The sequence below is a fragment of the Molossus molossus genome, unplaced genomic scaffold (assembly GCF_014108415.1).
Source record: "Molossus molossus isolate mMolMol1 unplaced genomic scaffold, mMolMol1.p scaffold_m16_p_19, whole genome shotgun sequence".
Taxonomy (NCBI): Eukaryota; Metazoa; Chordata; class Mammalia; order Chiroptera; family Molossidae; genus Molossus; species Molossus molossus.
In genome coordinates this window covers 28,237,953-28,265,395 of record NW_023425354.1, presented here as the reverse complement: position 1 = coordinate 28,265,395, position 27,443 = coordinate 28,237,953, and the positions used below count along the sequence as shown (strand labels likewise).

At 53.7% G+C, this 27,443-nt stretch overlaps 1 protein-coding gene across 1 annotated transcript in view; it reads right to left on the bottom strand.

The window, feature by feature from the left end:
* Window positions 1–2,098: 2,098 nt before the first annotated feature.
* Window positions 2,099–27,443, bottom strand: part of ARHGAP23 (Rho GTPase activating protein 23) — a 42,973-nt gene continuing 17,628 nt past the window's right edge. The window contains exons 12-24 of the mRNA XM_036268016.1: window positions 24,081–24,395; window positions 22,735–22,796; window positions 22,317–22,447; window positions 21,609–21,730; window positions 21,104–21,259; window positions 17,605–17,683; window positions 15,576–15,649; window positions 15,218–15,307; window positions 14,486–14,611; window positions 10,396–10,437; window positions 9,741–9,837; window positions 7,671–7,702; window positions 2,099–4,004 (exon numbers count right to left, since the gene is read on the bottom strand). Of these exons, the coding sequence (XP_036123909.1) occupies window positions 2,952–4,004; window positions 7,671–7,702; window positions 9,741–9,837; window positions 10,396–10,437; window positions 14,486–14,611; window positions 15,218–15,307; window positions 15,576–15,649; window positions 17,605–17,683; window positions 21,104–21,259; window positions 21,609–21,730; window positions 22,317–22,447; window positions 22,735–22,796; window positions 24,081–24,395 (2,379 nt within the window). The 3' untranslated portion in view covers window positions 2,099–2,951. The remainder of the gene's footprint in view (window positions 4,005–7,670; window positions 7,703–9,740; window positions 9,838–10,395; window positions 10,438–14,485; window positions 14,612–15,217; window positions 15,308–15,575; window positions 15,650–17,604; window positions 17,684–21,103; window positions 21,260–21,608; window positions 21,731–22,316; window positions 22,448–22,734; window positions 22,797–24,080; window positions 24,396–27,443) is intronic.

The window sequence follows — 27,443 nt, the reverse complement described above, 5'->3', positions numbered from 1 at the left end:
TTCTCACCTTCTTTTGTGTAAAATAGGTATTTTCCAGCATATCATTTTAATTCCTTGTTTGTTTCATTTATAATTTTTTTTTTTTCAGTTATTTTATTAGTGGTTGCCCTGGGGATTGCAATGACCATCCCAATTTAAAACAGTATAGTTTGTATTTATACAAAAACTTTGCTTCATTATAGCTCTATTCTTTCCTCAGGCCTTCATTCCATTGTCATGCAAATGTCACCATTATACATTGTAAGCCTGTCAACACAGTTTTGTAATTATTGCTTTATTCGGTTGCCTTTTAGACAAAAATAAAAGAATTATAAATAAAAATGCTTATACTGTCTTTCATAATACCTATGTAGTTCCTCTTACCAGTGTTCTTGATTTCTTTGTATGGATTCAAGTTACTCTCTAGTGTACTTTGATTTTAGCTTGTGGGACTCCCTTCAGTATTTCTTATAGGGCAGGTCTGCTAACAACAAATTCTCTGTTTGTCTTTCCTGGAGATGTCTTTATTTTTCTTTTATTTTTGAAGGAGAGCTGAAGGAGAACATAGGATTTTGATCCATTCTCTCATCCAAAGCCTCGTACAGCCTACAAAAGGTGGCCCCATGGGCAGGTAACCCTGTCCTTATGTCTTTTCTCTGGGTTTAGATTTATCCTGGCTCTACCACTTACTCTCTGTGTGACCTTGGACCTGTGTGATCTGTGTCACCTCTCTGTGCCTTAGTTTCCTCATATAGAGAATGGCGATGACAATGGTGTGGAGCTCAAAAGAGTGTTGGAGGATTGACTTGGGACCTGACATGAGCCCACAATAACACTAGCTCTTAGCTCATTTGCCAAACAAAAACAACCTTTGGAGCAGAGGTGGAGAAAGAGTGGGACTCAACAAGCAACTCTTTTCCCAGCTCCTGGGCCCCTCCCCTGGTTCTCTTTGATGACTGCAACCTGATTTTATTGCAGATGGATTCTAGGCTCATCAAAGGCAGCTTAAGAGCTGGCAAGGCAAACTATAGAACCAAGACATAAAAGGAAACCCATCCCGTGCTGTAAGTCTGCACATGTGAATAAGACAATGGGCAAAACCCATAATGTTTTCTTGGGATATTTTCAGGGCCTGGAGTACCTATGATGACAGCTGGCTAGGATGGGCCTTATCAGTGGCCTGGGCGTTGCCCAAGCCTTCTGTCTTTTGGGCAGCACCTCTGGACATTCTGAAGGTCCAGGCAGGCCTGAGAAAAAAGGTGTCTGTGCACCTGCCTGGCCTCTGCAGGAATACAGAGCAGAGGCATGGAAACCTTCCATGAGTGAGGATCACTTGCCTTCCATCCTGTATTCTGTGCCCATGTCACTGCTCATACCAATCTCCCAGGACAGGACACCTACAATACTACCAGAAGGAAGAGCTTTGCCTCCTCTCTGCCACCAACTGGTCCAGCCCCCATTGTCATCCTTGCATGAGCCACAGACTTCACTCTCCCCCACCTCCACCGGCCCTCTCCTCCCTCCAGAACAAGTGAGACTTCCGACTCGTGCCTCAAGGAAGGCCATTTATTTCCAAGATATAGACTATACTTTTAAGACAGGACTTTCAGAAGCAGGAAATCTTAGTTGTCGCCTAGAGAGGTGTGTCAAAGACACAGTGAAAGGAGACATGCGGACATGGGGCCAGAGGCTTATCCAACACTGTTACAACACTTCTTTAAATGAGCAAAACGTCTTTAAAAATCCTTATAAATTCTTTATAATATGTTACACATTTAGAGACAATATTTACAATAAAAGGAAGGGGGGAGGAAGGAGAGAAATCTACTTTACAGCAAATCTTTGCATAAACCAGGAGGGCTGACAGAGTGGCAGTAGGTTCACAGCCCCACGGGGCGTCCCTGGAATGAGTGAGGGCGTGTGGGAGGCCTGGGCAGTGTGTGGGAGGGCTGGGGATGGGAGGTCTATTTACAATGGGAGGAGGAGAGGGGGCTGGGTTTTGCCCATTCTGAAGAACCAGCCCAGCTCAGACCCCATAAATCAGTTTGTGTGTGTGTGTGTGTGTGTGTGTGTGTGTGACAGAGAGAGAGAGAGAGAGAGAGAGAGAGAGAGAGAGAGAGAATGCGCACAAGCAAGAGACCAGGGATGTTTGACTATCCCCCCAAAGGGCAGAAGGTGGGGGGTCTGTGTGCCTAAGTTATGGAAGAAGCAGGCACAGCTGGAAGAACAAAGAGAGGGACAAGAAAGATTTAATAGGGGGGGGGGCCTGGACCCTTCCCAATCTATCTGGGGAATGAGCAGTTCCCCATAGTCAAAGCGCTGTGGGGAGTGAGGGGGTGATTCAGAGTTTGCCAAAAGGTTGGTGGGGGAGTGAACCTGCTGAGTCTTAGTCCTGCCTCGGTGGAGTGGCCCCAACCCCCTTCTCTGGCTCGGAAAAGCATTTGGGGGGTAGGGGGAGGGGAGGATCCCTGTGTGCACCAAAGGCAGGGAGCCCTGGTGGGGGTGGGGAGACAAAGGAAGCAAGGGTGGCAGAAGTTGCTACTGGAAACACCTTTGGACAGTGACTACACACACTTGCATACACACACCCCTCCCATGTACTCCACCACCCTATACCCCCACCTCTTCCCCGACATACATACACAATCCCCCCCTTAGCTAGGAGCTAGGAGCTAATGGGTGGGGGCAGAGGAAGGAAGCGAAGAACCAGCATCACCCAGTGTCTTTCCTTTAGTCTGAGACTTGGGGTTCCCTATCCACACCCCATGGCCAACATGGGTCTTTAAGTGCAGACCCAGAAAGGCCCATAAGGGCCCCCCTCCCTCCCATTCACATTCTGCCCACTCCCTATCAATTGCTGGCCTCAGCGCTCCATGCACCCAGGGGTTACAGAAGAGGGGGTGCAAGCCAGAGGAGACACCAGTTTCCCAAGGGGCACGGAGTCGGGCGGCGCAGGGAGGAGAGGGGGCTGGTCACAGACACTGATGGAGGCGGGAGGTGGCTGAGCGGCGCGGGGGCTGGCTCTGCAGGGCCCCGGGATCCCCGGGCGCAGGCGGCAGCGAGGCCGCAGACGACGGGGCCCGTGCTTTGGTGGACTCCAGGCTGCTGAGGCCAGAGTCCTTGTTGTCACTGTGCGCCCGAGGGCTCGCGGGCTCCGGGGGACACCCTCCGCCCAGCTCCTTCCACTCGTTAAAGTTGAGGTCGGTCAGCGGACTCTGCACCACCACCGTGTGGCGGCGCCAGCTGCTCCGGCGCCGCCGCGTCTCGGGCGACAGCGGTCGTCGCAGCCGCACTGCCAGCATGTCGTCGGCGGTGCCGCGGAGGCGCAGCCGCAACGCCTCGAGGCGCGAGGGCCGCGCGCCCAACGCTGCCACCGCCGCGGCCGCCGGGGGGCGCAGCGACTCCTGGCTGCTGGATGAGGCCGAGCCGGGTGGCTCCGCGACTCGGGGGCCGCCCCGCGCCGCGCCCGCGCCCGCGCCCGCGCCCTCGCCCTCCGGGCGGTTCCGGGCCAGGCGGCGCCGCGCCAGGGTGTCGCAGGGCATCAAGTGGTGCGAGCTGAAGGAGGGCCTGCGCACCAGGCGCCCCGCTGGCCCCGCGACGCCCTCCGTGTCCGTCTCCACGTGGCTCAGCTCGCTGCGCTCGTCATCCGCCTCGTCCCCCGCGCCCGCCCGCCTCCCGCCGGCGCCGGAGCACACGCTGCGGTCCATGGTGGACAGCGTGGAGTAGCCCGAGACGATGGAGCGCGTGTCCGCGGCCAGCCGCTCCTCCCGTGCTGCCGGGGGGCTGAGGCGCCCGGGGACCTCGGGGGCGGCGGCGCCCGGCAGCTGCCCCTCCGGCGGGTCCTGGGAACACGGCACCGGGGTCACCGCCCCAGGCTTGTGCGCCTCCTGCTCGGAATCGTCGTCCGTGCTGCTGCCCAACCCCCGCGCCTCCCGCCGCTTCTTCCGCTTGCGGTTAACAGCCGAGATGAAGGAGATCGCCAGCATCTCCCGGGTGTAAGGCTCCTTCTTGGGGGCCCACGAGCCCTGTGTGGGGACAGGTTAGCATTCAGGAGGCGCCAGACTTGTGGCAGCGCTGCCCTGTCACCCAGCCCCAGGCAGGCGGGCCTGGCACGCTCCACGTTCCCATCCGGACACCAACCCCACTGGCATCATAAACCGGTCCTCCGGGACCGCTGTCCCAGCTGGCATGTCACTATCCGCTCTAGAGACTACCCCTGCAGCCCTCCTCCCTATCTTGAAGCCTCCTCAGCACCCCTTCTGGTCTTCATCCAGACTCTTAACTTTTTCCTGTGAACTGGGGGTTGGTCTAGCACCGCCCTTCCGACCCCCCTCCCAACTTCCATTCAATTCTCCATATCCAGCACTAGGTAAATCCTTTTAGACGTGGCTCTGGTAATAATAGTCTCTCAACAATGAATAATTCTTGGCAGCTGAACCCATTTCACCTAGACTATCCTGGGTTATAATCACCAGATCCTGGCAGGGACCTTTCTCTGACCAGAGCTCCCACCCGGCTCCCTCTCCACTCCCACCTGGGAAACCTGCTTTTCCATCTACTCAGTGTGTGCACCCTCTCCAGGGCAACCCGCCCAAGTTCACTTCCCTTTCCCACCACCTCACTGCCATGCACTGCAGCCGTCCCTGCAAGACCCAACCCCAGATCACTCCGAAGGCCAGCTCTTCTGCCAAAAGTGGCTCAAAAGCCTGCTCAGCCTGATGGTTTGACTGAAGCCCCGTGGGTATATTTCAGTCTTGCCTTCTACCATCCCCTAGCAGAGCCCACACTGCCCATCACTGCCTCCTCCAATCTAGGTTTTAGTCTTCCCTTTCTGGCCTCTCCACTGACTCATCACAGGGCTCTTCTTCCCCCTTGTACTCCTGAAGAAGCCGCTCATTCTCAGCTCCCTCTCTTCTCCCTCTATTCATGCCCCTGGGAAATACCCTTCCTGAACATCCCTGCTCCCGAGACCTCCTCAGCATCCACCAAACTCTATTTGAGCTCCAGAACTCTTCTTCCAACTTCGAATCAGTCTCTACCAGGGTGTCTGCAGGCACCTGAAACCCGCCGACCTGGAACCACATTATGCTCCCTACCCCTGCCTCAAACCACCTCCATTCATGATGATCTCTGACTCCTCCCTTCTCCCCTGCTCTCCATGCTTCTGAAATGACTCCCACAGCCAGCTTATCTTCATCATCCTCCATTCAGGCCCTCACTATAACTTTTCTGAATCTTTCTTTCCTCTCCTAATAGGACTCCCTGTCTCCACCCCTGCCTCACCCCAGTACCTCCTCCTCTGGAGCAATCAGTCCTTTTAAGGGATGGCTGGACTCTCCAGGACCCTACCCCAACCATAGCATGGACACACGGCCCTTCACAACTGGTTCCCAGCTTTCCCAGCCTAGTGCCCTCCCTGTCCTCACCCCAACCCCAACCAGCCTTCACTCTGGCAATGCTGACCTACTAACCCTTCCCTCAATATGACTTGCACATTAACACTGGCAGCCCTTAGCTTCCCCCTTCACCCCAAACACACAGCTGCCCTATTTGCTGGATGAGTTCTTACTCCTCCTACCAGGCCAAGCTCAAATATGGCACCCTCTGTGGAGCAACCTCCCAGCCCTTCCTTTGGCTGCGCTGCGAATTCTCTTCTCTGTTCCCATAGCCCTTTACAGATACATCTATACCAGCTCTTCTCATGTCAGAATAGCTTTGTCTCCACATCATCTATATCAAACTCTGAGTTCTTTGAAGGCAAGCAAGGTCTGTGGCTTATTTGGGTTTGCATTCATGATTCCTGGCACATAGTAGGTGCTCAATAAATGTTAAGTGAATGAACAAATGGGTGAGTGGAGTTCCCTCAACATAGGAAGCCCTGTAGAAGCAGATGCTGGGACCGGTCCCCCTGCTGGGCTGCAATGACATGCCCTTGAACACCGCCTCACAGGCCACCTCCTGTTTAGCCACAGTGTAATCATGAGTGGAGACACAGAGATGCCCGGTGTGGCCATTGCTTCCTATGCACTCCCTCACACCAGTTAGTTCTAAGGATGCCGGAGCATGTCAGGGATTCAGGATTCACAGGCAGGGTCCTGGGCCACGGCTGCCCACAATGCACAGCTCCAGAAGGCACCCCTGGAGTTCTGCGACATGGCAGCACTGCTATGATCAGGCTGGGGCACATGGTGGCCACTGCCACTTTCTGTCCTGGCCATGCTCTCCAAGAAACTGGAGAGGCCACGAGGACCATTTGACCAAATTACCCTCTCATCCAAACTAATTACAGAAGTAATGAGGTCAGAATGTAATGAGGTCAATATGCAGAGGTCAGTAGATTCACATAAAGGTCAAGAGGTCAGTCCAGGAGAAGCTTGGGAAACCAGGGAGCTGGCAGGCGCTATGGGTAGAAGGGACAAAGATCTAGATTCAGGTCACTACAATGAACTTGCTTCCTGCCATAGAAGTCTTGTGATGGAGTGATCTCCCCATCACCAGAGGTATGCAGGCAGAGGCTTTATGGAGAAGTTACAGGGGACCACTGCAGACTAGAGCAGCCTTCTTTCTTTCCAGTGCATTCACATGCTGCATAATGAGCACCTGCTCTGTGTCCGGCACAGTGGGCTCACTGGGACCCAGCCAATGCTTAGAGACTCAGACAGAAGTAAGTCCAGTTCAGCCAGCCAATATTTAACTAATTTCACTGGCTACTATGGACAGAATTGTGCCTTGCCCCTAAATCCATATGCTGAAACTCTAACCCCCAACGTGATAGTATTTGGAGATGGTGCCTTGGGAGGTAATTAGGTTTAGAAGAGGCCATGAGGGTGGGGCCCTTACGGCGAGATTAGTGCTCTCACAAGAAGAGACACCACAGAGCTCTCTTGCTGACACGGTTCGTGAGAGGAAGGCAGATATCTACAAGCCAGGAAGAAAGTTCTCACCAGAAACTGACCACGCTAACACTTCGGTCTTGGATCTAGCCTCCAGAACTGTGAGTAAACAGATTTGCTGCTTGAGACACCCAGTCTACGGCAGCCTGAGTTGACTAAGTCACACCCTTGGCCATCAAGCTCTAACCTAACAGTTGGGCAGGGTCTGCCCGGGCATGCATCCTCGCCTGGCGGGCTCTGTCTCGGAGGGCAGGCTGGAGCAGGCAAGTAGCTGGCTGTGAGATCTGGTTCAAAGAACCAGCTTTGGTTTTTATTGATCTTCCTCTATTGTTTTCAATGCCATTGATTTCTGCTCTTATCTTTATTATTTCCTTCCTTCTGCTTACTTTGGGCTCTCCAAAGACCCTAAACATAGTTATATGGGACATCTTTATTGTTAACTCCATTTATGGGGATAAATATTAGCCCTCATTTACAGATGAGGAAGTTGAAGATCAGAAGGAGGTTAAGTAACTTACCCAGTGTCCCAAAGCTACCAAATGGTGAAACCAGAACCCAAACCCAGGACTGTCTGTGCTTCTAACCACTGACAACACTGCCTCCCAAGCCAGATCCTCCACTACACCAGATGCCACGCCAAGCACGCCAAGGCGAGCGACTTCTCAGTTTATCTTGGACATCAGTGTTTCCTACTTCTTTCCCTGAGACCATCAACTTTCCTCAGCGTCCAGTTCTCCCAGTTCCCGTGCGGACTGCCTTGAACAGGGATGAAGCCCGCAGACGTGCCTTGGCACTTACCTTTGACTTGGCTGAACTACAGCTGGTGGGATCTGTTGGTGAGAACAGAAAGAAAAAGGAAAGTTGGATCAGGGCAAGAGCAGGCTGAGACTTGTGCACGCAATTCTCTCTCCTCAAAGGCTTCAGAAACCAGGGATTTCAGAAACCTGAGATCTCCCTGGGCCCTGGGAGCGTGATGGGCCTCTGATGTCATTTCCTATGGGATAGGGATGGAACAGAGAATGATGTCCCACTGAACCCTAATTTGCCCGGGGTTAAGGGCCAAAGGGGCTTTTTTGGGGACCTAGTCCCCCCCATCTCTGTTACTCTGAAGCACTGGAGAGAAAATGCCCAGTATCAGATGCAAGCCACAAAACCACAACAGTGAGACACAGCAAATCACAGATGCTCTGGAGAATGGAGACCACACAGTGCATTGAGAGGAGGGTGCCCTATGCTTAACCCCACTTCCAGGACACGAGAGGGAAGAGGACCACGTGAACGAATGATCAAATCCAGGGGCAGACATGAAGCAGTTGGGACACAGGAGGCAGAGTGGCCTGGGGACTAGAGCCTTGATGGGTTCCACCTCCAGACTTGAGGTCAATCTGTCCCTATCGGGCAAGGCCCTAGTTTACAACTGGAGTCGTGAAGGAGAGTAAAATCATTATTACCTCAATGGGACTTGAGTCCCACTCCCTTAACATGACGGGGATGGAGAAGGAACCAGAAACAAGTCCTGGCAGTGTCTTCTCCAGAACTGGGGAGGGAGCAGGGTCGGACGGGGCACTGGGCAATGCAATTAATCCACACTCTCGGGCAAGCACGTTAGAGGCCTCCTCCCCAGCCTGCCCCCTGCACATGGTGAGAAGAGCAGATGTGCTGGTCACACAGCGACACACACCACGGGGCAGGGAAGCGGCAGCGGGTGATTAGAAGAGACGGGGGCTCCTCTCTGCCATCCCCACCCCATGTCTTCTGGTCCCCTCCCCAGCCCGCCCCTTGCAGCTAGGGGTGCTGTGATAAGCCTCTGTCAGACACCAGACCAGTCAGAATCCTCAGGGTAGGTCACTCACAGGGGCGGAGGAGTTAGTGGCTTGAGCCAGGAAGGGACTGGCATTCCTTGGTCTCCGGGCTGCTCTACCATGAGGAGGCCCGAGGCCTGGAAATAGGACTCAGGCTGCATGACCAAGGGCTCTGACTTCAGAAGCAGAAAGAGTCAGTCCTTGAAGGTGATTGAGGCAGAGGCTACAGTAGAGAGAAGCTTCTGAAAGGTGGTCTCACTGGTGCCCAGAGAGGCTGGGTCCTGCTACCAGCCAAGCCTCCCCCTGCCCAGATAGCTAGAAGTAGCTGGGCTCCGCATAGAGAGAAGGCCTGGGAGTGAGGATCTGCAGGAGGGCAGCCATGTGGTGCCCAGACTTCCTGGCCAGGGGACAGGGTCCGGCTCTAGCAAGTGCCTCCTTCCTCCTGAGAAGGGGTTTTCAGATGGGAGGAGACTGGGATGGGGGTTGTTAACAATCATGGGTAGCTGACATGTCAGGGTGAGGTCTTCACAGCCCCTTGTGCCTGCCCAGCCTTCTTATAATCACCCGCCACTGTTAGTGACAGAGGCCGCGACGCCACACAGTACCCTTTAAATCTCCAACAGGTCCGCTGGAGGAGGGGGAGGGGAGGAGAAGAGAAGGAACAGGATCCAGGGGATGGGAGGAGAGCACAGGGAGAAGAGGGAGGAGGGGCAGAGGGGTGCAAGAAGAAAAGGAAGAAAAATTAAAAAGAGGAACATGCCCGGAAGGACACAGCCCATGAGAAACCAAAAGCTCAGGAAAGAAACCAGTGAAGGAGGGCGAACAAAGCTCCTACCCATCCCTGGGGCAACTGAGCAGGTGAGGAAGGGGGCACAAAGGCAGCTGGACCTCCCCGGAGAGAGAGAAGGCCCTGTCACAGCCCCTTCTCAGTGGTCGGGGCAGGGAAGGGTCCCACTGGGGCAGGAGCAGGAAAGCTGAGCGTCTGGCCCAGCACCTGGCATCAGGGACCCTTAGGAATGCAGAGCCCACCCTCGCCCCCCACCCCTACCCAGGACCCTGCACTCACCCGAACCTGGGTCACTGGGGGGCAGTGTCCTGCCAATGTTGGGCAGGAGATACTCAATGTTGGGCACTGACTGAGGCTCCTTGTCATCCACAGGGGTCTGCAAACAGAAGGAGGGTCAGCCACCACGCCCTCAGATGGCTGGACTAGATCCTGTAGAATGGGTACCCTGAAGACAGGGCCCACCAGGGCAGTGACTGTCTCCCTCATCAACCAAAGACTCTTGAGAGCAGGTCCTGCAGGTCACCATCACTATGGCTGGCACTCTTTTGTGCCTTCCTCAACACCTGATTGAACCCCCAAACCCTGAGCTGCTCCCTCAGCTGAAGGCAGGAGCTGTGTCTCCCCCACCAGACTGGACCTTCCTAAAACCTCTGTCCTCCATGTAAGACTAAAAGGTGGGGTCCACCTTTGCTACTGGACTGTTTCCTTAGAGGAGGCCTAGCCCCCTCAGACTGAGAACCCAGGAAGGCAAGGATATGTCTCCTGTCAGCTCGGAGGCTCCTGAGGAGAGGGTCTATGTTTCCTCCATCAAACGGGAGATGCCACAAGGACAGGGACCTTCCCCTGCTTGAGTGTCACTTCTCCCCGCCTCCAACCTGGGATGAGGGCCCACCTTAGACCAGACCCCACCCTGCCTGCCGTCTGCACCACTTACTCTCTCTCCCTTGTCCTCGTCATCACTGAAGAACCAGTCTGACTGCAGAGGAGACAAAAGGAAGAGATGAGATCAGTGTGGGAAGGAGCTGAGGGAACACAGGAGACGTGGGCTCCCAACCGGCGCGGTCCAGAGGACTCAGTCAGGCACCGGGTGGAATGGAACAGGACGGGGCACCGAGAGACAAGGGGCCCTCTCTTCTCAACAAACCCAAGCTGGCCTGATTGCCAGAGAGGTCTCAAAGGTTGGCAGATTCTAGAACCCGACGCCACAGACTATAAGAAATTCTTGAGGAAAGAAAAGATTGTACCCCAGTGTGGGAGAGAAATGTAGCCTGTAGTGAGAGGGGTGGAGTAGAGGCTGATGGCTGGCTCAGGGAGAGCTTCTCTTCTCCTGTTTTTCTTTTTTGTTTTTCTTTTTCTTTTCTCTTTTTTTGCATTTATCTTCAGATAGAGCAGGAGGGAGAAAGGGAGGGAGAAAGAGAGAGAAATATCGATGTGAAAGAGACACATCGAGTGGCTGCCACCCACACGACCCCAACCAGGGCCGGGGACAAACTGCAACGGAGGTACGTGCCCTTAGTGGGAACCGAACCCAGGTCTCTCTGGTCCACAGGCCAAAGTTCTAACCGCTGAGCCAAACTGGCCAGGGCTCTCCTCCTGTTTTTCACTAGACACTGCCCAGCGCACATCACTATGGCTGGCTTCCTACTGCAAGCCAGAAGCGGGGGCAGCAGCGCCACCTAGGGCCGACCTGGTCCACTGCAGGGAGAAGGCCCTCCAGGGCTGCTAGAGCTGAGTGTATCCTGCAGGAGCCCTGGGCTCTAACAACTGGGATGGTACACTCCGCCCAGAAAGGGGAAGTGCCAGCAGGGAAGTGTTAGGAGGTTCCCCAATGGGCGGGCAGGCAGGCAAGAAGTTTCTCATAAACGCCAAACATGATAGAAATTGAAGTAAAAAATTCCACTCAAATATATTTTGTGAAATTTGAGAATCTATTAAGATAGAACTCTAAAAGTTTTCTAAAAAACAAAAACGGATTGCTTACAAATGAACAAGTATCAGCTATAACTAGAACTTTCCATCACAATAGACACAACAAGACAAGGAAGTAATTATTTCAATGTATTGCTGGACCACAAATGCAGATTTTTAAAAAATGTTCACTTGAGAATATATTTTTTATTGACTTGAGAGAGAGAGGGAGGAAGGTAGGGAGAGAGAGAGAGAGAGAAACACTGATAAGTGAGAGAACATTGCGCAGCTGCTTGCCTCCCGTACGTGGCCCGGCAGGGGATCGAATCTACAAACTAGATACATCCCTGACTGAGAATTGAACCTGAAACCTTTTTGGTGTATGGGACAATGCTCATGAACCACCTGACAGGGCTACAGGAACTTTGAACCTAGGATTTTATACCCAGCTAAACGCTCATTAAAATTTGAGTGTGAAATAAAGCTATTCTAAGACATCAGAAAGTACTACACAAAGTCTCTCTTAATTAAGTACATGAGCAAGTAAATAGATGAATCCAGTGTTGAGCAACAAACTGTGAGAAATAAGGATGCATAGTAGCATAGAAAAGTCCGTTGTTACCAAACCAAGAATGATACCCACATACCCACAAAGTGTATTCATGACAATCTGGAATTCAAATTTAGGGGAAGGAACCAGTGATGGGTGAAAGGACACTAAGGTACTTGGCTCTTAGATGTGGTGGAAGGAAGACATGGATACTAATACACTTTAGAAATTGATAGTGAAAACTAAACATAAATATGGGCTTTATAACTGTATATGGATTTTATAAATTATATGATTTTCATATCAGAAAAAAAGTGCCTTAAGGCCAGTTCCAGCTCTGCTGTCCAAGAGTTCCATAGATGACAGGCAGTGGAGGCCAGGTGATGGCCGTGGCTAGAACTCCCAGCAGGAGGTCATGTCACCCACCCACTAACTCCACTTACTGCCCAGGACTCAGAGCTAGAGCCAGAGCTGTCTCTGCCACAAATCCAACCCCTGTGGGGGCTCATGACTACATTAATCCCCAGCTATAGAGTCTCTGGGCTAGGCAGACCCCTGCAAACCTGAAGGCTGGCTAGGGGGCCTGCAGAGGGGGCCGCTCATTCCCTCAACAACCATCTGGGGCTGATTATGCCGAAATGTCAAGGAGGTGGAAAACAGAGGGTCACCAGCTCAGTTTCCAAGAATGAGTCCTTGGGTGGGAAAGCCTAGACTGGCATAACCTCAATAGCAAGTCATTCATTCATTTATTCATTCATTCATCCATTCATTCATTATTCAACCAACACTGAGTGTTCACTATGTGCCAGTCACTAGGCTCAGTGCTGGGAATGCACCTATGAAGGAGACAGATATGCCTCATCTCCCTCACCCTGCCCAGAGGAGGGGCTGCTGTTGGCTGGAGACTCCCCTCTGGGCACTTTTCTCTCTGAAGGCTGTTGTTCCTGACACCCCAGCTGACCGCAGCCTCAAGTCTCTAGGAGCCATGGGGCCAGTCTCCCTCTCTTCCCTACTGCTACCCCCACACACACAAAGCACACACTCATGGGGGACCCAGAGGGGCTCCCTGTTGGTTGGAGACCTGAACTTTTCCAAGGGAGATAAGCTTCCCCGGACCAAGGCCTCATCAGGATCCCTAATGCTGCCCGGTGGCCCCAGCCTCCCTGAGCTCTGGAATAGGCATCCAGGTCGGTGGTCTCAACTTCAGGGTGAGAACAGGCCACATTGTTCCCCCCTTGGCTCAGAGCCCAGCCCTTGCAGTGAAGGAAAGAAACAAACAGGCAAGGCCAGCCAGCCTGACCCAAGTCGACCCCACTGCCTTCCTTCACTGACTCCAGCCAGCCTCCCTCGCTCTAGGACAGACCGAGGCATCTGCCCTCCCCGTACGTGGGGAGAAAAGCACAGGCTTTGGCCAGACGAACCCAGATTAAAATCCTGGGGCTGCCATTTATTAGCTGTGTGACCTTGAGCAAGTCACTTTGCCTCTCTGAGATCCAGTCCGAAGTCCTCATGTGTAAAATGGGGGTAACATGATCTAGTTTCCCTTCCCTGAAGTCTGTATGAGGTGGGGAAGGCTAAGACTTTCCTTCCCCTGACTAGCTGCCAATCTTATTTCTCCCGGTAGGAGGGCTTCTGGTTCTATCCTTTGTGGGCTGGACCACAGGCCATACCAAGATTTGGAAATGGAAATCTAAGAATATTTATTAAAAAATCCTTGCCCTGGCTGGTTTGGCTCAGAAGTTGGAGCGTCGGCTCTCAGACCAATGAGTGGCGGGTTCGAATGCCTCGGTTGCGATTTGTCCCCAGCCCTGGTCGGGGTCGTGAGGGAGACAGCCCGTCAATGTGTCTCTCTCACATCGATGTCTCCCCCCACCACATCTGAAGATAAATGGAAAAATAACCTCAGGTGAGGATTTTAAAAAAATCCTTGAGTGCCCCAGAAGAGGGCACTGCTGCCTGGGTTTGGCTCTGGAAGATGAAGGCCTCCTGCACCCCCTGCTGGCCACTCTCGGTTCTCATCCCTTCATCCTTAGAAACAGGCCTCTGGGGCCTTCAAGCAGCCAAGAGAAGGGAGGTGACCAGCCCAAGATGCGAAGCACAAGTGCAGGATCCTGCTTCTGACCATGCCTTTCCCTGCCCCATCCACCTCCACCCTACCCTGGGCATCACCATTTCCTCCCCGAGGCCCCTGTGGCCCAGAGGACCCGTGGGGCAGAGATCTGCCTGCCCCCTGCGCCCATCTGCCGGCTTACGCCAGGACGCCTCTCCTGGGGTCCAGCTTCTGAAGGCGCCTCTGCACTCAATCCTCCGCTCTCCATCCCAGTGCACCTTCCCTGACCCTCCTCCCTCTGACCCTCACGCACATCTTGAAAACTCAGGGGCCTCCTGTTTCTCCTGCTGGGGACGAGGATAGGAATTCTAGGATCTATTCCTGTTTGGCCTTAAAGGGCATTCACTATGCCAGCAGCATTTCCTTCAGCTGCCTCATCCTTCCCTGTGCACACCCACCCAGGCAAACAGAAGCGAGGTGCCCAGGGGACATGGCCTGGCCAGGGCGGCTACTTACATGCTGGATCAGTGTCTCCACAATCTTGTATCGGTCAGGCATGTGAGTCACCATGTCTGCCATGTTGTCCTCGGATGTCCTCACCAGCGTCGGCCCAAAGACCAGGGCCAGGTTCCGGGGCTCCATCTGGTAGTGGAGCAGGTCAGAGTCAATAAGCCTGTGAGCCTGACTCCAGTCCCCCAGGTCTCCCTCACTCTGGAGCCCTCAGGCCCCTGTCCTGACCACATCCCGAGTTGTCCCTGGCTTAGGGCTGAACGCCTCCTTGCATGGCATGGAGGTGCCTTGTAAGTAGAGCACAAGCCAGATTTCAGCCCCGCTCACCTCCAGGTCTAGCAGCCATGGGCAGCACCCAACCTGCACACCCATACTGTGCTAGCGATGGGAGATCCTGGAGTGGGGACCCACTGGGAGTGCCAAGGGTATTTTAGGACTGGGAGAAACCCTACAGCTCCCTTCATTTTTCTTGCCGCAGAAGAAGAAATAAGAGGCATGATTCGGCAAATGCAGTGTAAGGAATTCCAGCTAAATCAGAGGATGGATTTTCATCAGCCACAGGGGGACTGGGCTCTGGGCCTTTGAAAGATCCTGAGAAACTCTGAGGGAGAAGCACTGGCCAGGAGGGGGGCGTGCTTAGATGGGCTTGAGAGTATCTCAGAATATGGATCTCAGAATATGCTGAGGAGACCCAGGTCTCCTCACACACACACACTCCACTCCGGAGCTCCCACTCACCTTGTTTTTCTCTGAGTGGTCGGCAATGGTCTTCAGATGGCCCACGAGGAATTTCAGTGTTTCATAGTAGTGTCCTGGGAGGTCCCGGATCTGGGCAGGAGAAGGAGCATGGGAACAGGCTGTCATGGTCTCCCCTGTCCATCACATCCCCAAAGGGCTCCCACCACCATATTTCAGGGGCTCTGGAATCTACCCACTAACTGCCCCCCTTGTAGAGATGGAGAAACCGAGGCCTTGAGTGGAGAAGGTCTTCCCAAGGTCACAGAGGGAATCGATAGCACTGGACCCCAGGCCTCCTGGGACAGTGATGCCCTCCCAGTCCAGTCTGCCTTTTGCCTGACAGCGTCTCTTTCCTTACCAGCTTCCGCAGGGTCTTCATCCGCTCCCTCGAGTCTTCAATACGATTGGCTTCAATGAAGTCGTTGTATTTGTCTAGAACATACCAAAGACCCTTTAGAGAAGTGGAAGGCAGTCCCTTCTCCCACTCTCTGTGTGAAAAGCCTCACAGGTCAAGGAGGCCTGTACTCTTCCAGTTTTGAAGGGCCCCATGGCCTTGTGTTCATGTGACCAAACCCACCACAGTTGCACTCAGGTGTGCACCTGACCTGGGGTAGCCAAGATGTGTACATTTGGGAAGAAATAAGACCCGAGCTGCATGTTAATACTGGAAAGGGGGTTCCTGCACCCATCTCCAGGACAAGGATACCACAAGGTCAGAAGAGAAGGTTCCTTAGAAAGAGGAAGGGGCCTTTCAGTCTCCACATACCCCAGCCCACCTGTGTCAGGATCCCCCAACTCCCTTCAGAAGTCCATGGGAAACTTTTAAAAAATGAAACAGTTATAACATACAAGAGCTTGTCTCCTACAAATCAATATGAAAAAAGACAGACTACCCAATAGAAAAAAGGGCACACAGTCTGAACGGGCAAGTACAAAGGAAATAGAAAAGACCAATAACTAATGAAAAGATAGTTAATCTCCCTAGTAATGAAGGAAATGAAAATTAAAACAATAATGAGATGCCATTTCCCCCATCTGATTAGCAAAAGTTTAAAATATTAATAACATCCAATGTTGATGGGGGTTGGAGGGAGCCAATGCTTTCTCATGCTGTTGGGGGGCTGTGCACTAGGGCCCATTTCTCAGAGTGCTCCCTGACATTAGCTTTCAAAAATGTTTACCAGGGAAGGGATTAAGGTGTGCAAATTGCCAGTTACAAAAACAGTCAGGGGGATGTAAATTATAGCACAGGGAATATAGTCAATAATATTGTAATGACTATGTATGGTGTCAGATGGGTACTAGACTTATCAGGGTGATCACTTCATTAGGTATATAAATGTCTAATCACTATGTTGTACCTGAAAGTAAGATAATATTGAATGTCAATTATAATTAAAAAATTAAAAACTTATTCTTAAAAATGTTTACCAAGACTTGAACCTAGCAATTCCACATCTGGACATCTACCTCAAGGACACTGATGCAGGTGTGCAGGGACATACGCAAGGAAAGTCATTGCAAATGTTTTGTATAACAAAAATTTGAAGGCAATCTGAATATCCATCGATAGGGGAGTGATTAGACAAATTATAGTCTATTCAGACTATGAAATACTATGTGGTTGGTTTAAAAGAAGAATGAGGAAGAGCTCTTTGTACTGACAATGAATGAATCTCAAAATTATAAGCCTCCTTTTGTTAAGAACAACTCAACCAGTGGTGTGCTGGAGCCCACGCGCACTGGCTCCGGGGAGCACTGGCTCCGGGGAGCCGACTGTTCATCTCCCAGCTCCGCGTTGCTGACAAAGTATCAGTAGCTTGAAATCAGCCATGGTGGGTGTATTTATACCATAGAAATTGGAAAATGCTACAGATCAAGGCTTTTCCCCCCAGAGAGCCAGATGTTAAACATTTATCAGCTCACCACTGAATGCATGTGTGTCTTTGTTGTGTGTCTAGAAGGAAATGCAACAGATTGTTAATCAGCAGCTCAGTAAATAGTCGAAGCTGGACTCTGGAGCCAGATGCCTGGGGCCTAATTCTGGCTCCACTTAGTACCTGTGAGACCTTGGGCAAGTCATTTAACCTCTCTGTGCCTCAGTTTCCTTATCTGTGAAGTGGAGATCTTAGTACCGACTTCCTGGAGTTGATGTAGGGAGTAGTGCTTGGCACACAGGAAATACTCAGAGAATGTTAGTATAACCCCAGGAGACAGGGAGTAGGCGAATGACAGGGACCTTTGCATTTACTTTATCTGTATCTGTACTACCTAATTTTTTTACAAGCATATGTTTCTTTTGTATTAAAACAAAAACCTCCAAAATAAAACCAACAAACCCAATTTAAAGTGGTCAGGGTGTCCCTCCTCCTCCATTCCCTACTCACCATCAGTGAAAAGGGGCTCAGGTAGCTTTCGAAAGAATGACTTGAGCAGGCTGCTGATCACATTGAGGTCTTGCCAGCGCTGGAGAGGGGGCAAAGATGTCAGGTCACAGGTAAGCCCAGCCCAGGTGCCCAAACCCCCATTCCCTCAAGGCCAAGGCCGGCCAGGCCCAGCCCACGTGACCATGCCTCCATGCTAGTCCAGCTCTAGAGCCGTCCCAGCCCAGGCCCTCCCTGGGATCCACTTACACCAGGCTCTGCCCAGACTAGGGATCTCTGGATAAAGAAGACTCATCGGAGAAGCAGAACAGAGTCCCCAGCTAGCCCCCTGACCACCTAGCCCCAGTCCCTCTCTGCTCCAGCCAGTCCAATGAGCTCCAACATCTGTCCATCCACAGAAAGTACTGTCACTGTGAGAGACAGAAGTAAGGGAACTCACCCTATGCAAATCTGCCCATTGGACCTCCACTGTGCCTACTTAGTGCCAACGCCTGCTTCCCAGTGCTCTCCATTTAGCAGAGTCATCCTTGGACACCTCTCTCTTATCCCTGACATAGCACATGCTCATGCCTGGTGCCTTCCTGTTTCAGGCCATTTGCACTTGCTAGTTGCCTCAACTAGAACTCTCCTCCCCCAACCCTCCACACAACTGGCTCCTAACACTATCTAAATGCCACCTCTCCACAGAGGCCTGTTCTGACTGTTACAGCTAAAGTGGCCACCATCACCACTGCCCTGCCATCTGTATCACAGCCCCGACTGTTTCTCCCATGGCACTTACCCCAGTTTGTCATTATTGTATGCATTTGTTTCCTTGCTCCTGCCGGTCTACCTGGTAGACCTGTAAGCTCCATGAGGGGTAGGGGATCTTATCTGTCTTATTCCCCACTGTGTCTCTATCAGCCAGTAGCTCCGTTAGCCTGGCACTTAAAAGGTCTAAGTCAGTAGTTTTCAACCAGGGCAACTCTGCCCCCCAGGGACATTTGGTAATGCCTGGAACCATTTTGTTTTTTCACAACTGGCATCTCGTGGACAGAGGCCAGGGATGTTGCTAAACCTCCTCCAATGCACAGGACAACCTCCTGCAGCAAAGACTTATTCTGTCCAAAGTGTCACCGTTGAGAAAACCCTGATCTAAATAAATGGTTGAATACAATGGGTCACTGTCCCTTCTTTCCACCAGAGGGCTCCATCACCCTGCCCAAAGTCTAGGCTAACACCCTTCATGGGAACTGCTCAGAGGAACTCATGCCCAAAAGACAATACAGACACACAACAGGGACATAGAATTCGACAATATACACATTCAAAGACACACAGCTCAACAATATACAAACTCGTTACAATAGATCCACAGCTTAATGCCCGACCATCCCACAAATACTACCCTTCCCCACAGCCTCAACAGGAGTTAGATTCACCACACACAAAGCTTAACTTCCAGCACTGTACCACCCCCACCAACAAGTGACGTAACTGATATTTAAGGTAAAACACACACCTGATGCATTCGACATGTCCCCACCGCCGGGCGCCCTTCTTCCTGGCCAGGGCCCAGCTAAGGTGCTTCAGCATACACACCCCTCCCCATGCAGCACCTGCCCCCTCCCTCCGTTACCTCTGGGCCCTGATGTGCAGGCTTTTCTCATTTCCCAGCTGCCAAACCCAAGGCCTTGCCCTCTATTTCTTTACCCTTCCCATGTGCAAGTACCTACCCCTCCTCCCTAGCCTCACCTGTGCGCCCCTCTCCTGCTCACTCCGAGCCTGGTCCTCACACTCCTGATACTCACCCTCTCCCCAAACAGCAGCTCGCTCCATCATCTCACCTCCAAGCCCCAGCATGAGCCCATGCCCACTCCTCCATCCACTCTGGGTCCAGTATCCGATTATGCTCATCATCACCCCCAATCCAACGGGGCCACTACCTGCCGCAGCCTCCCTCTCCTTTTCTATGTCCCCGTTTCTGCCAGGGATGGATACTACTAGCCCCCAACCCAAACTTTTGGCTCTTCTTGCCCCTCCTTCCTCCCTCTTATGCAACCAACTCTCAGAGCTGCTTCCATCCACCCTCCTTATTCTCCAAGGACCAGAGTCCACTTCCAATTTATCAGTAATTTCTTTCCTAGACGCCCTGCTCTGGGCCTTCCTCATTTAGACCCATTAGGTACTAGCTACAGCTCTCCTCTTTCCCAAACCCCGCTCTGATTTATGCCTCCCCAGCTGGAAACCCATCGAAGGCTTCCTATTATCCATTGGCTCCACATCAAAGGCTTCAGTGGAGCCATCAAAAGCCCTCTGTCCCTTGCTCTAGGGCTCACCCTCCCCACTGCCAAGCTAGGAGTGGGGGTTCAGTCTCTGCCCCAACATACAACCCTCCTCTGGGACTTTAGAAGATGCCATAATGCCCTGCCTGGACTGCCTTCCTGCCCACCCTCCTCTTCATCAGATTCGAACACTCAAGCCTACATCTGCTCCAGCACTCAGCACCTTCTTCCTCATCACACAGTCTGGTCCGTGACAAGGGATCGGCCTTTTCTCTTGCCCACGATTTCACACACACTCGTCTTGTCTCCTCATTCCCTTCCCAAAGGCAGGAAGACTGTCATGTATTATATGAGGTTTCATGGTATGTGACTCATGGGACTTCACTGCCCGGATTCAGTTTCCCAAACCTCTTTTTCAGCAGAGCCCCTTACGTTAAATAAAATCATACAAAAACCCAATTGTACACGAACACCCAATAGAGCAGGGTGCTCTAGTTCAAGCAAGGATCAGGGGTCCTGACCTGGCCCTGGGCCCCCACAGCACCTCCACTGACTCTGCTGCGAACTCCTCTGTGTGGCTGTCAGATTCATGAGCTGGTCTTGCCTCATGTAATCCGCCTCTTCTCTGTCCCTCTTGCAGCCCCCAAATTGCTGGCCACTCCAGGAAACACCATATACTTACTTTCCTTCTTCTAAGCCAGGGGTCCGCAAACCGTGGCCCGTAGGCCAAATCCACCCAGAGGCCAGTTTTTGCATGGCCCGTAAGCTAAGAATGGATTTTACATTTTTATAGTATTGTGAGAAAAAAAAAGAAAGGCGCAGGAGGAGGAGTAGAAAGGTATGCAACAGAGACGGTATGGTAACCAAAGCCTAAAATATTTACTGCCTGGCCCTTTACAGAAAAGGTATGCTGACTGATGGCAAACCCTCAGAGTGCACGTCTTTGCCGGGCCATTTCCTCTGCCTGGAACGCCCTTACCTGGCTTTCTCTGCCTTGTAGTGAACACTACATCCTTAAGGCCCCAAACCCTGTTGCCTCTGTCTCAGGGCTTCCTAGGCCCTGACTGCGTCTATTTGTTCAACTTCAGTTGGGGTGCTGTCTATGCCCAGGGCTGGACTGCAAGAGCGAGCCCTGTCTGGACCATCTTGGCCCAGTGCTAGGCACACTGCAGGGTACGACAAACACAGACACACACACCACCTCGGCCTTCCTCCCACAGCTCCCCAGCCATGCCCACCTCATCCTGCAGGTTGATGTCACTCGGCCCGCGGTTGAGCTGCTCCTGCAGGCTGGACACCACTGCATTGTTGCCTGGCACTCGGTAAATGCCCGTGGACTCCAGGCCCCGTGCCTCCACGATGCGACAACATGCAGCCACGATCAAGGGGACGTGCTAGGGACACGGGCAGGGCAGGGTTGTTAGGGAGGGTAAGAGCAGCATTTACCACCAGTGGACCAGGGGAGGTGGAGAGGCCGAGATGGGGGCAGTACAAGGCCCAGCTGCTGCCAGAAACCCTATAAGGGGACATAAGGCCCTCGCTGCCTCCAGTCTGGGGTCTGAGCCTCGCCCTGGTCTGAGAAAGGGCATTGGCCAGGGATTTGGGACTCTGCCTCAGCTCTGCTGCTCCCTCTCCGAGCTTCCCCCGCTGTGTCTGTAAGACAAGGTGGATAGCTGCTTCCACATCCCCTTGCAGCTCTGTCTCCCCCTCCCCTGCCTGCTCTGCAATGTGGTGGGGACCCACCTGGTTCTCCGTGGCTGGCTGGCACTCCTCCAGACGGACCCCAAATGCCCTGGGGGCTGCCTTCTTATTCTTCTTGATGATGTTAATGCCCCAGGGGCTTTTGGGGGCGGCAACACTGTCATCTGGAGAGGGAGGCAGAGAGCACCAGGGTGAGCTGGGCCCAGGGACAGGCAGCAGCCACACTCATCCACCACATTCACTTGTGTTTGGACACGGGGACTCTGTCAGAGACGCTGAGGGCTGATGAAAAATTATATACCAAGTATGAAGACCGAAGGAAGAGGGTGTTTACCCTGGAGAAGAGAGACCTCAGAATTATGTAAGAAATCCTTTGTGGCCTCCAGGGCTAACACAACGAGGTAGGAGCCACTGATTCTGGTACAACCAAAGGAAGAACTTTCTAATAGCCAAAAGGGTGTGAAAATGGAAAAGGCTGCTTCCTGAAGGGATGCAGCACAGACTGGGTGACTATCTAGCAGGAATGTCTCGGAGGGAAATCAGACGCCAGGCCCTTCCAGCCCTGAGACTGAGAACCCCAGGCCCTCACAGGCAGACACACAGGGATAACCCTGACACACATCCACAGACACACACACACCCGCCCACACGCACATACACACACTCATAAGCCCCTCTGCTCCCTTGCAGACCCAGAGCTGACCCCACCCTCCCGCCCGCATGCATGTCGCCCTAGCAGCCACCTCCTACCCTTGCTCCCTGCAGGCGGGTCCTGAGTTCTGCTGCCACGTGCTGCACTCTGTTTGAGGAACTCAGATTTGAGGCCCCCCAGGCCACGAGAGCCTTTTGGGGAGGAATCAGCTTTGGGCCCAGAGCTATAGCTGCATAAGAAGAGAGGGAAAGGAGGAGGTCTTTATCCGGGTGACCCAGCATGCCACCTGCCCTGGCCTCCCCCCACTTTGGATCTCTCCTCCATCCCTGGGGCAAACTCTCCACATCCTTCTGGGGACTAGAGGCCTCCAGTTCCCTGCCACCCTCCCCGTCCCCAGGAAAGGTCGACCCACGGGCTGCCCGCAGGCCTGGAGGCGAGCCAGGAGGATGACCTCAGCCTGGAGTGCCCCCCACCACCATCCCATAGCCAGGACTGCTCCATGAGGGCCAGGCTCACCTCACTTTTCGGTAATCATTAAGCTTCTTGCTGATCAGAGCTTGGTTGGCACAGCCGGGGTCCTGGAGGAGGGAACAGAGAGCAGATGCAGTCAGTGCCTGCGGCCAGCCTATCCCAGGTCTCAACCCTGGCCCCTGCCTCAGCCTCACTTCCCCTCCCTTCCCCTCCATCTGCCAGCTACAGACCCTGGAGCAAGAAAGACCAGGGCTGGACTCCTGAGCACCCCCTCACCAGCCATGTGACCTTGGAAAATCCACTTAGCGTCTCTGAGCCTCAGTCTCCTCAGCACTAACATGGGAGGGATGATATTGCGACCTCAGCGCTTGGGTGCAGAATTATGCACACAGCACTCATCACAGTCCTGCCAAGGCCCAGGAGAGGTGTCCCATGAAGGGCAGCTATTGCAACAATGAAGGTGACTTGGGACCCTTGACCATGCCCTGCTAGGGACAGCACAGGCAGGCTTCCCAGAGCAGGGGCCCAGAACCCAGGTACTTTCCTCCTTGTGGTGAGGAAAGACAGTGTCCTGGGAAGGGCGCCTGGTTCAGAGAGGATGTATCCTCAAAAAGAGGGTCTGTGGCCCAGAAGCTGTGCACTAATACCCCCCTACCCATGGTCAGAGCAGGTGCCCCCCTGGACCAGGCCCCAGACCACTGTCCTCTTGGCAGAGACCAGCCCCATGACCAGGACGCCCACATAACTTTGCGCAGGTGTGCTGAGATACTTTCATGTAGGCACTTGGTCAGGAGGGGGAGAGTGGAGATAGAAACCTCAGCCCAGGCCCCTGGTGTACAGCTGCCCGGGAAGGGGCGCCATTTTTTAAATTCTCCAAAGTCCCTGCCAAAGCCTTGGCTCAATCCCTGCTGCCTCCTGCCAAAGGCCAAGCCTCTTGGCCTCCTCCCAAGGTCAATGTGTTCATGTCCCTGTAGACAGGCCAGTCCTGTCAGAGGACCAGCCACAGTTCTGGCACAAGGGCACCTCATTCTGTAACACATTCCGTAGGAAACACACACACCCCCTGAACCTGCAGCAAGATGCTGAGGTTGGCCTGGCACTGCCCTCTCTGCGCCAGAGCCTGCAATCATAATAATTAATAATATTAACAATTACTATCATTCCCATAGTTACTGCTACTGCCAGCGAGGCACACTGAAGATGCCAGGTGCTCCGTGAGCCGCTGCGCTTTCTCTTCATACCAAACCCTAGGCGGCTACAGTTCTTAGCCCATTGTACGGAAGAGGGGACTGAGGCTCAGAGTGCTGAAGGGAGGTCCGTGGCAGGTGAGAGGTGGCCCTGGGGCCTGCTCTGGCCTCCCTGGCCCCGTGGGGGCTGGGCCGGGCCCTCACCTCGCCCTCGGCCCTGCTGTTCTCTCGGATCGCTCTGATCCAGCCCAGCATGTCATCCCGGTCCTCAGCCTGAAAGAGATATTCACAGAAGTCAGCGGTGGTCAGCCGGAACACGTGCCTCCTCTTGGTCTCGCTGTAGGAGATGTCCACCAGGCAGGAGCCGATGCAGACGGGCGCCGCCTCGTCCTCACCTGCGACGGCCGCCGCCCCCGCCGCTGCCGGCCCGGGCTCCCGCCGCTCCTTGCTCAGCGAGAGGGAGCGCGCCCGCAGCGCGGCATACACCCGCTTCCACTGGCGCAGGCCGCCGCCCGCTTTCTGCAGGGAGACACAGGGAGGGAGAGACGGGAGGAGGAGGGTGTGAGCACGGGCCTGCCTTCCCACCCCAGAGCCGCAGGGGTGGGGGGTGTCTAAAAGCTGTGGACCGTGGGCACCCCATTGCCCGACAGGAGCCCCCCTGCTTCACTCCCGCCGAACCTGGACAGACTCCTGCCCACAGGCCTCCAACTCTCTCAGCTCCTCACCTGTCTGGACACCCCCACCCATCATTCTCAGTCTCCCAGAGGGTCTGCAACCTTCTCTTTAAAGACTGCCACCCTTAAAGACTTGCATCAACACTCATCTGGCATTGGCAATGCCCCCAGAACCAGTGGGGGCTCGGGGGGGGGGGCAATTAGGCCCTACCCAGCACGAGCCTCGTACACAAAATCCTTCTAAAGCCATTCCTAGTCCACAGGTGCTCCCCTTCACAGCAAATCTGGTCAAGGGCGCCGACCACACTTGCTCTCCCCACTTCTTTGCCTCTCTCTCTCAAAACTCCAGTGTCTCTTCCTGGAAAGCCACTTACGAGGTCCCCCAATGTAGCAGCTTCCTGACCTTCTCTGCCCTGCCCTTAGCCTCTCTGAAGCATGTCGCCATGCCTTTCCTCGTCAAGCCATCTCATGGCATCTGGGACCCCACGGTCCCTAGGTTTCCTCCTAATTCCACTGGCTCCTTCTCGGTCTCTTCCGCTGGTTACCTTCTCCACACCAAGGGTGAATTGCCCACAGGGGACATTTGTCTGGAGACAATTTTGGCCATCACACCTGAAGTGCTATGGCCTTTAGTGGGTCAAGCCAAGGATGCTGCTAATCCACCCTCGGTGCTCAGGACAGCCCTCAAAACAGAACCAGCAGGCCCCAAGTGTCAATGGAGCTGAGGTTGGGACCCTGCCCTAAAGGATGGGCACTCCAGAACTTTGTCCTGGGCTCCCCTCCCCCTGCATGCTTCCCCATGCCGTCATCTGCCTTCTGGGGGTGATTCCCAGCACCTCCCAGCCTGTGCCTTCCACGCCCTGTGCCGCATCTCCACTTGCATGCTCAGTATGGGGCACTTGCTTTTCACCATCAAACCTGTTCTCTACCCGCCACCCCCATCTTTTCCAGCTCAGTAAATCCACCCAGTTGCCCAGACACCTGAAAGTTGCCCCTGACTCCTTTTTCCTCACCTTTGACATTCAACCCATTAGAAAGTTACTTCTGCTTCCCAAACATCACCTGTCTCCATCATTCCTGCTACCATCTTGTCGACGCCATCAACACCTCTTGCTGGACAACTGCACAAACCTGCCCAGTCTCTACTCTCGCCTCCTACAATCTGTTCTCCGCCCAGCAGCTGCAGCCACAATTTAAAAATGTAACCGAGATCATGTGTCTGTCTCCCCTGCTTAGCACCATCTCATGGGTTCCCACCATCCTGGAATTAAATCTAAGGACTTTGTGATCTGGTCCCTCCCTCTCCAAACCCATCTTTTCTCCCTCCTTCCTCCTCACTGTGTCAGGCCACCGGCCTTCGGTGAACGAGCCAAGCCCACCCTTTCTCGAGGCCTTTGCACTTGCTGTTCCTTCTGCCTGGAGCCCTTTCTCTCGCTCCATGTGGCTACCCATCCCGCCCTTCAGGCCTGCGCTCCAATGTCACCGACATCCCCTCCTCAGGCCTGCTCTGACCATTTTTTTCCCTACAGACAGCCCCACCCCTCCCTCTTAAAGGCAATCACACGGCCCAGTTTGTTTTCCCTGGAGGCTCACTGCAATCTCAGGTGATGCGGGTTGTGGAATCCTCCGGTATATGGTAAAATCCTGAGGGCAGAAAGCTTGTCTGTCCTCTCAGTCCACATCCCAGATCCCAGAGCCTGGAAAGGCCCACAGTAAGTGCTCATTAATATTTACTGAGTAAATGGATGAATCATGCCCGGAGCACCCTGAGGGCAGCGGCTCCATCTCAGACTGAGAGCTCCTTTCCTCTGGCTGGTGGCCCGCCTACTGCTCCACACTCAGCACGAGCCTCTGCCCTCAGCACAAGCCAGGTGAACACAGCCCTGCTCACCACCACAGACCTGCAGACCGGACAGGAGACAGCAGGCTCCTCTACGAGAGTTTTAATGTCAAAGTGAGGTGGTGCTAAGGCTGCCCTTTGAGACGGAACCAGCTAGGTGACCTCGGACAAGTCAAGGCCTCCACCCTGGCATCGGTGTTCCCTGTTGCTAAAACGAGAGGTGAACTAGCTGGTCTCCAAGGTCGAATCCAGCTCAAGTGCTGGGTCTGTGGTTGCAGGGACATGTCACATCCCTCCCCTCTGCCTGATAATCGATGTTTCTGAAAGAGACTTGGGGGGTGGGAGGCACCTAGGAGAGGCTGGACTTGTGGGAGCAGACACCTGGCTGGCAATCAGGACCCTGAACAGACCAAGGGCCTGAAGCTGACTTGAGGACCCCTCCCCTAGCTCCCAGGCCATAGCACCGAGGGGACAAGGAAGATCGGGTTCTGGTCAAGATGTGAGTGGAAGCCCTGTCCAGAGCTGGTTGGTGAGCAGGAAGGGGCCAGTTCCTCTCCCTGCCCAGGAGACACTATGGCTGGGCTTCCAGGGGCCACCTGGAGCTGGGGGACAGGCTACCTGGCAGGCAGGAATAGCAGTTCTCAAAGGCCCAGCAAGGGGCTCAAATGTTGGGCTAAAAGGGTTTGTCTACGCCTGGCTCCCCTGTTGCCCCTCCTTGGTCATCCCTCCTGGTCAATACCACCTTGCTGGCTTTCCCCATCAGCTGCCATCCCTTCCCTTCCTTTCAAGGTGCAGCCTGTCTCCTGCCCTGTCCCTCTGTGCTCCTGCACCCTGGCTGCAGATGCCCACGCACACCTGATGGATGAATGCCCTCCCCAGGCAAGCCTCCATCCTGAGTGCCACCCCTGGGAGCCTCTCTCCCCAGAACACCTCCACGCTTGGCCTCCACAAGGCCCCAAAGGAACCTCTTGGCTTCTTTTCCCCAAACCTGTCCCTTCAGTGCCTGTGGCTCAGGAGAGGATCCCACCACCCACCACACCACGAGCCATGCCA